The following is a 14147-nucleotide window of genomic DNA, read 5'->3' as shown; positions in this document are numbered from 1 at the left end:
TTCCCTCCCAGTTTGCAAAAGGTGCTTGTAAACCCATGTTGCTTTGTGGCAGATGGATGAACCAAGAGGGTTTTTTTTTAAACAACATTTCTCTTTTAGCTACATTCGAGACTCTTGATGCATGGACCCCTCTAGCAGTCTGGTGAAGCCTACAGACTCCTTAGGAAAAGTGCTTTTGGACTTCACTGGTGGCACAGTGGTTAAGAACCCACAACTACTGAAGTCCGTGAGCCTAGAGCCTGTGGTCCACAACAAGAGAAGCCACCGCAATGAGAAGCCTGCACACTGCAACGAAGAGTAGCCCCCGCTCACCACAAGTAGAGAAAGCCCATGTGCAGCAACAAAGACCCAATGCAGCCAAAAATAAATAAATTTATAAGAAAAAAACAAAACAAAGACGTGCATATCTTTTTTTTTAACATCTTTATTAGAGTGTAATTGCTTAACAATGGTATGTTAGTTTCTGCTTTATAACAAAGTGAATCAGCTATACATACACATATATCCCCATATCCCCTCCCTCTTGCATCTCCCTCCCACTCTCCCTAACCCACCCCACTAGGTGGACACAAAGCACCGAGCTGATCTCCCTGTGCTATGCGGCTGCTTCCCACTAGCTATCTATTTTACATTTGGTAGTGTATATATGTCCATGCCACTCTTTCACTTTGTCCCAGCTTACCCTTCCCCCTCCCCGTGTCCTCAAGTCCGTTCTCTACGTCTGCATCTTTATTCCTGTCCTGCCCCTAGGTTCTTCAGAATCTTTTTTTTTTTTTTGAAAGTGCATGTCTTACTAGGTCACAAATTTGGATTTTAAATATTTTGAACTGTATTTCCATTTAATCGGATTCCTGTATATTTTATGTTATGTGTTTAAAAGCACTTTTTAGTTATTTATTTTTTTAAAAAATTTATTTATTTTATTTTATTTATATTTGGCTGCGTTGGGTCTTTGTTGCTGTGTGCGGGCTTTCTCTAGTGGCGAGTAGAGGCTACTCTTTGTTGCGGTGCGCAGGCTTCTCATTGCGGTGGCTTCGCTTGTTGTGGAGCCCGGACTCTAGGTGAGCAGGCTTCAGGAGTTGTGGCACGCAGGCTCTAGAGTACAGGCTCAGTAGTTGTGGTGCACGGGCTTAGTTGCTCCGCGGCATGTGGGATCTTCCCGGACCAGGGCTGCTCCGTGTCCCCTGCATTGGCAGGAGGATTCTTAACCACTGCGCCACCAGGGAATTCCATGCACTTCTTTGTGAATATATTAAACAACAAGCTCTAGGAGTGCGTCAAATACCACAGTTTCCAAAAAGTGATGAGTGTAAATGGTGAGTGCAAATAATTTTTTGAGGCAACTGTGATGTGGTAGAAAAATACCTGTAATTCCTTTTGGTGGCAAAGTAACAGTTAATGTGGGTACTTCTGTGGTTTCTTGCCTACATTCATACTTGAAGGAGAAGCTACATTTCAGTTAGATGTTGGTGAAAATAAAAATGTATTTTTTCTCATTCAAGTTCATGAACCCCAAGTGATATGCCCTGAGATAAAGGTTCTAGATTCTTCTGACTTAAGACTCTGAATTATTGAGTTCCAGATATTCTGATGCCTTGGATACTTGAGACAGAAAAAGCAGTGAGTAACTTTTATTGAAGTGATAAGTAGATTTTAGTGAGCATTTCTCAACCCTTCTCCCCATCCCCACCCCTGCAGAACATCCAAGTTCTGCCCCATCCACACAACTTTGTGTTCCAACTCCATTTCCCTCCTCCTGGCAATCGCGAAAGAAACGTTCTAAATTTCTCAGACCCACGTGATTTCTCCAAACTGCCTTTACCAACCAAGTGTCACCTTCTCCTTCACCTCCCTTATCTATCTTTAAACCCTGTTTCCCCCTATCCTAATGATTCTAGCAAAATGACTCACAATTCACATGAAATAGATTCAGGAAGTTTGCAATGTCTAAGCACAAATCCACAAAGTAAGAGGATCATAGATTCACAGAAGTAGGTCTTGAAAACCACAGAGGCAACGTCCTAACAGGTTTAGTACCTGAACTAGAACCTCACCAGATTGAGTGTTTGAGACACCACTTTTCCTAGAAAATAAGAAAGGAAGACAGTAAATAGCAGTTATTGAACACTGAAGTATCTTGGGACTGGTGCTGTATTTATATTTTCTCACTCTTTGGAAAATAAAAAGCTGTGAGCCATTAATATCCCATTTATGAATGAGGAAAGAGACTTAAAAAGTTTAAGTAACCTGTCCAAGGTCACACACAGTTAGTAAGCATTATTTGTGTACCTCCCCCTCCTCAGTCTGACCGACCTGACACTCACAGAACCCCTGAACAGGAGCACTGAAACCACTCACAGAACCACTGAAATGACTGCCCAGAAGTCGTCAGCAGTCCCTGTGGGGCTGAACGTGAAGGACATTCCTCTGTCCTCCCGATGCTGGATCTCCCGCAGCCTTCAATACTGACCACTTATACCCTGTTGAAACTGACTCCACCTTTAGCTTTGGCAGCATCACTTTCTTGTTTCCTCCTACATCTTGACCCCTCCTTCTCAGTTTCCTTTGCCAGTGTAGCTTCCTCTCGGCCACCTATAATGTTGGAGCCCATCAAAGCTGAGCCTTGGCCCCCTCTCTAACTGAACGCTGTCTCCCTTGGCAGCTGACCCCAGCCCATGGCACTCATTACCCTTGATACCCAGAAAAACCCTCTCCCTGCTCTGAGCTCCAGGCAACTAACGTGGATATCTTGTCCACATGCCCAAAGGCGGTCAAAACCCTTCTGTTTGTCGAATGAACCCCACTTCAGTGAAAAACACCTTTCTTCAGCCAGCTGCCCAATTCAGAAACCTGAGAATGGCCTCTTCTTCTCTTTCACCCTCCTATTCAAACACCAAGTTCTGTAGATTTTGCCCACTAAGAATACCTGGACTGAATCTGAACCATCACTTCTCATCATCATTGCCAAAGCAGCCTCCAAGCTCCTCTTCTTGCCTCCCTTCACCCCATTTCTTCTGCTTAAGGTTTTCAACAATTTTCCATTACTCCTTCATATTAAGACCAAAATCGGTAACATAATCGGTAAGGCCCAGTTTGAGCTGCTTCGTACCACCCCCAGTAGACTCACCTGGGCTCACTCTGTGCCCTACTCTTCCCCTGACCTGTACTTCTTTTAGTTCTTCAATTATCCATGCTTCCTCCAGCCTCTGAGCCTTTGCATGTGCTGTTGACTCTGCTTGGAATGCTGATCCCTACTCTTTTCATTAAGTTACTTCCTACTTGTTTGGATTTCAGTTTAAATGCTGCTTCCCTAGGGAAGCTTTTCCTAGCCATCCAGACCAGGTCACCTGCCCCAACAGGGCAATTTTTCACTTAGGGCATACTGTTCTTTTATTTAGTACTATGGTCAAATAATCAATTCACTATTTGACATGTTTCCCCTTCTATGATGTAAGCTCCATGAAAGCAGCAACTATCTGCTACTCAGCCCATCCCCACACCCTAATACAAGGCTTGGTATGTAGTTGAAACTCAGTACGTCTCTATTGAACTAATTAATTAATTATAGGGAAGTCTCTTTTTGCCATACTTCTGTAGACTTTTCTAGAATGACACAGACCAACAGGTGATTTTATATGTCCAAAGAAAATGAAAAAGAACCTAGTTGGAATTTACAACAGACAATGACTTGAACCTTTAAATCAAAAAATCTGAAATAATCCCATTCTACTTTGCTGCTACTTAGATAAAGGAAAGAAAGTTTCATTGTGCTGCTTATCAATGTCTGTCATCCAAATGCATGGCTAAGTCATTTATGTGCCTGGTGGTTTCCAAATGAATCATTATTCACTATCAACAGTGATGAACGGTGCCCTCATAAGAAAACGTTATTACCATTTGTAGTCACCTTCACGGTTCTCATACAACTATCAAAACCAGCTGGCTGACAAATGCACATACTTTCTGCTCTGGATTTTTCAGGAAAGATTAAATGTACATTTCTTTCTTTCTTTTTTGTTTTTTCTTTCATTCCATACCCCGGATTTGACTAGTAGCTTCCAGGTAGGGCACCGCACACAGCAGAGTGTGATTTAGAGGGACCAGAAAGTTGTTCAAGTAGACTAAAACAGCAGATGATGTAATGATCTGAGCACATGAAAACCAGGTCAAACCAAACTTGTTTCTGCCAGCTTGACAAGGCCACTGGAGTCCCTTACCTGTGCTTTCAGGTTGTCTCTGTTGTGTCAACCTTTAAATAAGGGATTTTTGTCCTATGCGATATGCGTCTTTCTTGGTCAAATGCAAAGATACCTATTTTAGCTAGCTATTCCTCTCTTCCAAGCAGTTTACAACTCTGAGTAATGTCTAAGATATATGTATTCAGAAGCAAGCAATTTGAAACAGCACATTTAGGTTGCTAATCTTCTGCTTTAAGCATCTTTTGATTTGTAAAGGACCTGTAAGCATCAAATGGCATTTGATACTGTGCCTAAGTGACACTGGATTTTAGTTCTCACAATTCTATTATCGCCTTAAAATAAAAAGTGCATGATGGATGCTCCACAAAATGACACTAGAAATTATATTTAATGCATCTGCCATGGAACTAACCATTGTCCTAAAACAAGTTCAGACACTGAGAGGACAATTCTGCCTTCAGAAAGAAGAAATGTAACCATGGCTTCTCAAGAAGCTATATCCCTTCTGCAGTAACTCTTTCCTGAAGCTTTGGTTTAAGATTTAGGATTTCCAAAATTTGACTGACAAAGCTATGTGTCCCGTGCCCCCATACTGATGTCATTCATTTCTAATATTAGCAGACGAGCAGCTCAGGTTCACCTGGGAAAGAGGAGCTTTTATTTTGAGTTGAACAGGAGCGCATACTAAAAATGAACACAGTGAGACTTCCTTCTGGTATATCTGACACAGATAAAATAGGAAAACCAGTACAATGCAACTGTTTTGAATCAAATGGGAAAGAAATTCAATCTAATTATACATTTGATGTGCTTACAGAATCTTTTTATGGGCTCACCTGTGCTAACGCTGAGGAATTAAGAAATAAAATGCAATTACATTAAGTTGTTTCAATGCACAATGCCACACAAGGTCATGAAGTGTGCATGAAAATTCCTTATGATTGGGATAGAGAAGGTTCCAGGACATCTGTCACAGCCCAGCATGATGTGTAAACTTGGCCATTATTCGGTGTTATAGCCACACAAACAAGCTTTCAGATGATGTATTTTGGGCTCATTAGATCAAATGTGTCAAGTATTTGGGCTTCTGTTATCCAGCAGAGCTTATATGGATCAGAGGGGCTAAACAATTACCCTACCTCCACTTAGTATTGTGCAGACATGAACGTGGGATTACCCCTGGAAAAAATAAGACTTAGAGACCAGATATGGCTTATGCACGGAAAATACCTCTCACTTTAAAAACAACCAACTGACAGGGAATTCCCTGGTGGTCCAGTGACTAACGCTCCCTGCTCCCAATGCAGGGGGCCCAGGTTCGATCCCTGGTCAGGGAACTAGATCCCACGTGCCACAACTAAAGATCCCGTGTGCTGCAACTAAGACCTGGCGCAGCCAAATAAATAAATATTAAAAATAAAAAATAAAAACAACAAGCTCTATTTGGTAATCATTCCTTCCAGCAGGTAAAAATATTCAAAGAAAGAGTTAAAGGAAATAAAAACACTAAGGCTCAGTGCAGGACCTATCATCACTGTATCAATATTTGTCTCTAATTGAACTTTTCTTACAGTACAAAATCTTCTAAGGCTTTCATTCCAGAAAATCTGGCCTGGGTGTTTAAACAGCAATGGCAATAAAATGGGCCATGTTGAGTACTTGTTACTTTGCAGTTTGTGTTGGCTGACAACTCTTAAGTTTCTCAAGTGTGGCTTCCAAACCCATAGCAGAGTGATCACTGTCGCAAGGAAACTTAGGGCAGGTCTCCCTACCTTGGGTGCTGAGATGCTGCTCAGCAAGTGCCCTGTGTCATAACCTTGCCCTATTTTGAGTTTGTTGGAAAAATTTCTTCCTTTGCATAGTTTTCTGCACCAAGTTACGGTTCCCTATTGTGCGCAGAGTCACTGAAAGATATTAAAATTACATGAAACTCCTTACCTTGATCTTTTCCCCCATGACACCCACATAGTTATGCAAATACAAACCTGAGATAGCTCCTCCATGTGCTCTCAAAGACCTCCATGGGAGGATATACCCCACTGTATTGTGATTATATGGTTGCTTTTCTGTGTCCCTCAGAAAAGGTAGAGGATAGAGAACTCCTTAAGGGTAGAGAACTGTGCCTTGTTCCTCCTATCTGCATGTCCTTGCACGTTGCCTTGAACATGGTAACCTGTGAATAAATCTTCACTAATTCATCAATGTCAAGTATCTCTACCTGGAAGACTGTTATTCACTTATGTATTTTTTTGCTTTTTTTGTTCTGGTGTAGGTCTTTTTTTTTTCTCCCCACTATATAGCTTTTGCTCTAGATTCCTATCCTTTAAAATCAGCAGACTTTGGGAATTCCCTGACAGTCCAGTGGTTAGGACTCGGCGCTTAACTGCAAGGGGCATGGGTTCCATCCCTGGTAGGGGAAATAATATCCCACATGCCCCCCCCCCCAAAAAGTAGACTTTTAGACCACAAAGCAAGATCTTTTGGCTGTACATCCTGTGGTTTTCTGAGAAACTACTAAAAGAACAATTCCTGGTGCAAATTATTTTCATGGGAGAGCTCCAATTATTTTTCTCCTATTTAGCAGTTCAAAATATTTTTCACACGTACCTTTATGTGATAGTTTCCTGCCAGGTGGACATATCCAATTCATATGGAAAATTTAACACTATGTCTGTGAGAGGGTGAGTAGAGTCAGAAAGCACCAAAAATAATTACGCTTTGCATTCGTTTACTGTGAACACATTAGCATACATTATCATGTTCCAGCCCCACCACAGTGATGCTGAATGAATGGCATAAGTATAAATACCCCATCGTACTATGAAGAAATTGAACTCCAAGGAAGGAAGTGATTTCTCCAAGGTCACCTAGCTAGTTACAACAAATGCAGAAAAAACTGGGTCTTTCAACTCTGCAGTGTGATGTACTTTGGACCATGCTAGGAAATGAAATGTGTTGCTTAGGTGGAATTTTATAGACAATAATAGCAAGCAGGGAAAAGAAGTAGATGTAAAAACAAGAGCACTGGTTACTAGCTCTAAAGAAGGCAAACTGTGGAGGAATCAAGAGAGAACCTGGAAGAACCGAGCTGTGGAAAATTTTATTGGAAAAGTTGGTGCTGTTTTGTTTGGGTAGAAGCAAGGAGAAAAGTTGTGCTCTTATAAGAGCATCTGATCAGAGAATAAGGAATACACTTTTCTACCATGTTTCAATAGTGTAAGATTCATCTCCTCACACTGGACCCCTACAAAATTCTATGAGGCATCCTCTCTCTGAGAATTTGATTTCTTCTCTGATGGCAGTTAGGTGGATGACAGAAAAATGGGATGGGTCTGGATCTCCACAGACAAACACTTTACAGTGAAGATTAGAGCACCTAGTTCTCTCCCTACTTAGAGAATGAAAATATATTTCCTTTCCCTGGATTAACTTTTAAGGATGAAAAGCAAAGGTGTTCATGAGGAAAGGAAGAATCGTTTAAGGACTATCCGACCTTCTTGTAGGAATTTTGTGTAGTTTTTTTTTTTAGGTTTGCATTTTCAGCTTTTTTATTTTTATTTTATTTTATTTTATTAATTAATTTATTTATTCATTCATTCATTCATTTTGGCTGCATTGGGTCTTAGTTGCAGCACTCAGGATCTTTGTTACAGCATGCGGGATCGTTTGTTGCAGCACACAGGCTCTTTGTTGAAGTGTGTGGGCTTCTCTCTAGTTGTGGCATGTGGGTTCCAGAGGGTGCCAGCTCAGTAGTTGCGGTGCACAGGCTTAGTTGCTCCATGGCACATGGGATCTTAGTTCCCGACCAGGGATCGAACCCACATCCCCTGCTTTGGAAGGCGGATTCTTAACCACTGGACCACCAGGGAAGTCCCTGTGTAGTGTTTTTTTTTTTTTTTTTTTAATATATCAGCCATAAAAAAAAATAAAATTGAGTTATTTGTAGTGAGGTGGATGGACCTGGAGTCTGTCATACAGAGTGAAGTAAGTCAGAAAGAGAAAAACAAATACTGTATGCTAACACATATATATGGAATCTAAAAAAAAAAAAAAATGGTTCTGAAGAACCTGGGGGCAGGATATGAGTAAAGACGCACATGTAGAGAATGGACTTGAGGACACGGGGAGGGGGAAGGGTAAGCTGGGACGAAGTGAGAGGGTGGCATGGACATATATATACTACCAAATGTAAAATAGGTAGTGGGAAGCAGCCACATAGCACAGGGAAATCAGCTCGGTGCTTTGTGACCACCTAGAGGGATGGGATAGGGAGGGTGGGAGGAAGACTCAAGAGGGAGGAGATATAGGGATATATGTATGTGTATAGCTGATTCACTTTGTTGTACAGCAGAAACTAACACACCATTGTAAAGCAATTATACTCCAATAAAGATGTTAAGTATATATATATATATATATATATATATAATTTAGTTTAAATAGCCTAAAGGATTATTTTGTATTTGTTCTTTTAATAATCCCTATCCATCAAGTTGCCCTCAAGGAACTCACATTCTAGAAGGAGAGAGACAATACATTTGTAAGCAAATTAATGAAGAAGATCATTAGGTCTGAAAAGCTATGTTTTGTGGGGACACTTTGTTGTTGTGCTGAGCCTGAGCACATTTTGGGCTTTCTAGTGCCCAAATGGAGATGAAAGAGTCTCTTCCCCAAACCACAGGCCTGCGTCTGAGGCTCTGCCTCTACCATGGCTCTAGTCAGGAGCAACATCATCAAAAATGAGATTTATACACCTGAAACTAATACAACATTGCAAACCAACTGTATTTCAATTAAAAAAAAATTTAAGTGAGATTTAATACTCCCAGTTAAAATTCACCTGATGAAATGACCATGTGTTGCTTTATTTTTATTCTAGGAATCTTGGAAAATCAGGACTCAGAGTTTCTTGCTTGGGTCTTGGTAAGTACTCAGGGTATCATGTGGGGGTGGGCTGGGAGGTGGGAGATTGGGAAGGATACCAGGGAATGACTGGGGTGTAGGTCAGGACCCAGTCTCAGGTGAGAAGGGACTTCGTGACCAACATTGCCTCATTTCTCCTTCTGAGCCTTTCCTGCCCCACACAGCCCTCCCCTTCTCAGACTCAAGGAGCCACTGTGATCACGATGCCTTATGGGGGCCCATTAAGCAAAAAGAAACCTGATATTAAAGCACATCTTAGAGGAAGGGACTCCTCTGTTATTCCCATTTAGCAAATGTGAAGAACCTCATGGCATGTATTTGTATGCTGACCTCACCTGCAGCATCATATGAATTTTTTTCTATCCTTATCTTCCCTTTGCCTAATTTTCTCACTTTTTTCTATATTTTAATGTATTTTATGTACTTTTATAATGTACCTTAAATGTTTTAGGGGCAAAGTTTTATATATACATTTCCCCCCAGAGGCTGTAAATATTTAAAGAATAGTAAGTAGAGATGGCAATTTTAATATCATAAGAATGAATCTGAAATGGTAAAATCTGAGTGTGAGACTTGGGGTAGCATACAGCTTTCAGACATCCCCCAGACAAGGGAAAAGGCAACCTTGGTGTTCAGGCAATTCAACATCATCAGAACTATTTCTGTAACCTGAGAGAGTCTAGACCAGGATGGTAGCTGAGGAAGTAGTGAGAAATGGTCAGATTATAGCTATGTTTTGAAGGTCAAGCCTGGCAGATCTTCTGTTGGACTCTATTTGGGATGCAAGAGAAAAGAGAAGAGTCAAAGATGACTGTAAGGGTTTTTTGGCCTGAGAAACAGAAAAGATGGAGTTGCCAGTAAGTGAGATGTGGAAGAATGAAGGAAGAGAGACTTAGGAAGGAGGGAGAGCCAATTGATTTGGGACATATTAGACATCCAAGAAAAGAGGTATATAGGCTAATGGATATATGAATCTAGAGTTTAGAAGAGAGGATGTGAGCTGGATGTAGGATGACTTGAGAGTCACCAACATGTAGAAACTGTTTAAGCCATGAGACTGAATAAGAATATTAAGGGAGTGAGCATAGATATTACAGAAAGCAAAAGCACGTGGTCTGTGACCTGGGAAGTCCATTAAGAAGTTGGGGAAATGAGGAAGAGCCAACAAAGAACATTGAAAACAAGCAGTGGGTATGGAGGAGGAGAACCAGGAGACCAGGGAGTCCTAAGAATCCAGCGTTTCAAGAGGGATGGAGACCAGCCCTGTCAAACGCTGCTCATAGGTCAAGCAAGATGAGGGCCAAGAATTGATCGTTCAGTTTAGCAACATGGAAGTCACTGATGACTTTGAAAAGATCGGTTTTGGTGGAGTCAGGGGCTCACGCATGACTGGAATAGGTTTAAGAGAGCATGGAAAGAGAAACACTGGCGGCTGCTCTTTTGATGACTATTTTTATAAAGAGAAGCCTAGAAATGGAATGGAAGCTGGACAGGCAAGTGTGGTCAGAGAGGGTACCTTTACACACAAAAGAAATGACAGTATATTTACATACTGATTAAGAAATTCTTTTGAGAAGGAAAAAAATGGTTAAGATAAGTAGAGAAGAAAAATACCTGGAATGATTTCTTGAGGACACAAGAGGAAAGTAACATGAAAGAAGGCAGAGTACATGGGCTTTGAGACTGGTAGGTGGGTTGATGGGGTGGCAGTGGCGGTATCTTTAGACATTATCTTCTACTGCTTCTGTATTCTCAGTGAAATCAGAAGCAAGGTCATCAGCTGTTAGTGAGGATGAAAGGGAGGTGTTGAAAGTTTGAGGAGAGAGAGGATGATGAGAGCAGAAGAGTGAATGGACCAAGGGGATGGATCAAAGTGGCCAGACAGCATTAAGGATCTGCTTGAGATTCATGCTAATAAATTTGAAGTGAGACCATCTCTATGGCTGTGTGTTTTTTCTCCAGTCTTGTTCAACCATGCAGGTCCAGGTGGGGTTTTTCAAGGGCATAAGATAAGAAAAGAGAGGCAGAGATGCTGAGAGTTTATGCAGAGGGGTGATTGTAATGGTGGACTTTGGGGTTGAAGCTGAGCAGGGAGGAAAATGAGGACTGAAGCCAGGAAAATGAGGAGGCAGAGGGACAGTGAAAAGTGGGCAGGATCAGTGAATTGTACCTCCAGAGGCCCAAAGGATTGTTGGAGTAAGATCAGCAGAGATAGTAAGTTGGAAGAATAGAAAGTGGTGGTTTGAAAGGGGGATGCTTGAAACTGTGGTCATGGCGGGTTCAGCTATTGGTAATGACAAAGTATAAGGCATGTCCATTGGGAGAGAGTAGCTGAGGTTGTGCCGAGTGCAAGATCAGTAGACCAGAAGAGGTCAAGGGCCTGAAAGATAAAGGTTCAGGGAAGGATGACTTTGGGGGTCATTGAAATCACTAAAACATATGGCAAAACTAATATTGGAGAGAGTGACAGTGAACCAGAGCTAAAATTTTCAGATGAGAGGGATTGACTAGGGATGGGTACGTGACCACAACATGAGGGGACTGATGATGTGAGATCCAAAGCTAGTTGGGGGGAGGAATTGGGAGGAGGGTTTCTTGCACCCTGTTGAATGGAAGTGTGGAGACCAGGGAAGGGATGGTAGTGAAAGAATAAAAGATAGTGGCAACAAAAAATAAATAAAAGATAGTGGCAACAATTTCTGCCTCCTTTTACAGTATTGCAAAAACATTGAAGGCTAGTGATGCCTGAGTTTTTCTGATTCTTCTTAATGATATGATTTGGGAGGTGAGGGTGGTCTTTGCTCCCCATAAGACTAAGGGAATTTGACATTTGCTTAATTTATGGCTTTGATTTTGTTACCACTTACTTGTATTTGAAAGACCCTGTAGATTCATTATCAGGGATATTCTAACCTTAGCTTTTTTTGAGAGTGCTTAATGGTAAATAACTATTCACTATTTATTATTGAAAGAAATTAAGAAATATAGCAATTTAAGAAAATATGAATTAAGAAATACGGTAATCATACACAATTATCTCATAGAATCAGTATCTATGGTGGAAAATAATTTTATCAAAAGTACTGAGAAAATCAACCGAAAGCCCTAAGACTATAAAAAATTCAGGTGCCTATGAAGTGCCACATGTAAATGAGTCTCCAGAGGGCAGACTACAGTTTTTTAAAACTGTGTGTGAGCTGTAGCTATTTTGGTGAACTTTGAAACAGACTTGATTCAGGAGCAGAAAGTCCTGATTTGAGCTTCAAGTTTTTTCTAAGAGCTTGAATGCTTGTGATTAGACACTGCATGAAAAATTAGGAGGAAACAAGGAAGTTCATGGGATTGACTGGCTTCATTCAAAACATGTAACAAAGCTTGAATAAGTATTCTTTGAGAACTTTTCTGAGCTACCTCCGTAAACCATAGGAGACCCAAAAAAATCATAGAAAGGAATAATGCACCAGGCTTAGATAATTTGTCAGGCTCTGCAAACCTCAGCTCTCAAGTCCAGGTGGAGCTGGGTTTACTGTTATAGGCTTGGGATATCAGTTCAGATACAGCCCATGTTCAACTGAGGCTTTGAAAATTAAGTATTAAATATTCCAAGCAATCACACGACTACAGATGTCTTTTATTGAAGTACCTTAAAGGTCATATTAAAGCTAACAATTCTGACTTTCTTCTCCACCAGAGAAGGACAGGCTGGGAATTTCTTGCCCTGCCAAGCTTCCTTTTGATAAACTAAGAGCATATGTAAATGGAAGCAGAAAGGTGAAATAACCCAAGGACGAACTGAAGATACATCTAAAGGAACACAGTTCTGCTAACAAAAGAATAGGGGAAAAAAATAAAGTGGAAACCTGCCTGTGGGCTGCTGTGGCTGGACTGATTTATTAATACACTGACCACTGCTATCAAGACCCAAAGTCAAAGAAACTGATGGGAAGGGAGAAAATCCACCAAAGAGTGATTGAACATCATCTCAGTCTAGTGGGAAGTGGGATCATCTTCTGAGAGAGGAAGAGAGAATTTATGTATTCATTCATTCATTCACTCATTCATTCTCAGCAAACATTTAGGAAGCCAGGCATCATGCTGGTTGCAGGGGATATCCAGATGAAAGAAGCAAGGGCCCTGCTCTCAAACTGCTCACAGCGTAGTAGGAGTCAGGCACACAAAAATAGTGCATTGGACGGATGCCATGATGGAGAGTACAGGATGAATCAAGCATGAGGAAGGTCTTTTGGGGCATCTGGAGCAGCTTCACAGGGGAAGTACTGCTTGAGTTGAGACTTGAAGGGAGTCATTAAGTAGAGAAAGAGGGCGAAGGATGCAAGACAGAGGAGGCAACACGAGCAATGGCCTGGAGGGAGATCCATGGAGCAGGAGGTACTGTGGGAAACACTAGTGTATGTGCAGAATATTTCAAATGCAGAGTATTAGGGAACCACAAGAACCGAGCCTGGAAGGAAAGCTAGGCCTGATCAGGAGGGCCGTTGTTTGCCTTGCTAAGGCATTGAGCTCTAGTCCTCTAGGTCTCTGGTGTTCCTCCAAGTCCTACATCCCCAAGGTCTCAGGGAATACTCGGGGGATGAGGCACGGACAGGGCTCCACCTCTCCCTGCCCTCCTCCTTCCATTGCCACCGCTTCCATCAATGTAGCTCCACTTTTTCTAAATGAAAATATAAATATGACTTTTACTGTAAATTTAAATGTAAAATTTTAATGTAGTATGTCATAAATGACTTCATGTTTTACAACAGGAGTAGGTTCACAGCAAAACTGAGCAGAAAGTGCAGAAATTTCCCCTTACCTCATATGCACACAACTTCCCCCACTATCAACAACCCACATCAGAGTCGTACATTTGTTACAGTCCTGCACTGACACACCATTATCACCCAAAGACTATAGTTTACACTGGGCATATGTATAACTTTGGTGTTCTACATTCTGTGGGTTCGGACAAATGTAATGACAGGTATCTGCCATTATAGTATCATACAGAGTAGTTTCACTGCCCTT

At 41.3% G+C, this 14147-nt stretch overlaps 1 protein-coding gene across 5 annotated transcripts in view; it reads left to right on the top strand.

Moving 5' to 3' along the window:
- The window catches only part of KCNAB1 (potassium voltage-gated channel subfamily A regulatory beta subunit 1), a 398866-nt gene that overhangs the window by 280567 nt on the left and 104152 nt on the right, over window positions 1-14147 (top strand). For all 5 annotated transcript variants that reach the window (XM_024741206.1, XM_024741198.1, XM_024741216.1 and 2 more), the window contains exon 2: window positions 9079-9122. In XM_024741206.1, coding sequence (XP_024596974.1) covers window positions 9079-9122 — 44 coding nt within the window. The remainder of the gene's footprint in view (window positions 1-9078; window positions 9123-14147) is intronic.

This window comes from Neophocaena asiaeorientalis, unplaced genomic scaffold, assembly GCF_003031525.2.
Source record: "Neophocaena asiaeorientalis asiaeorientalis breed wild unplaced genomic scaffold, Neophocaena_asiaeorientalis_V1.1 scaffold556, whole genome shotgun sequence".
Lineage (NCBI taxonomy): Eukaryota > Metazoa > Chordata > Mammalia > Artiodactyla > Phocoenidae > Neophocaena > Neophocaena asiaeorientalis.
The sequence above is the reverse complement of the archived record's forward strand: the minus strand, read 5'-3'. Positions and strand labels throughout refer to the sequence as shown.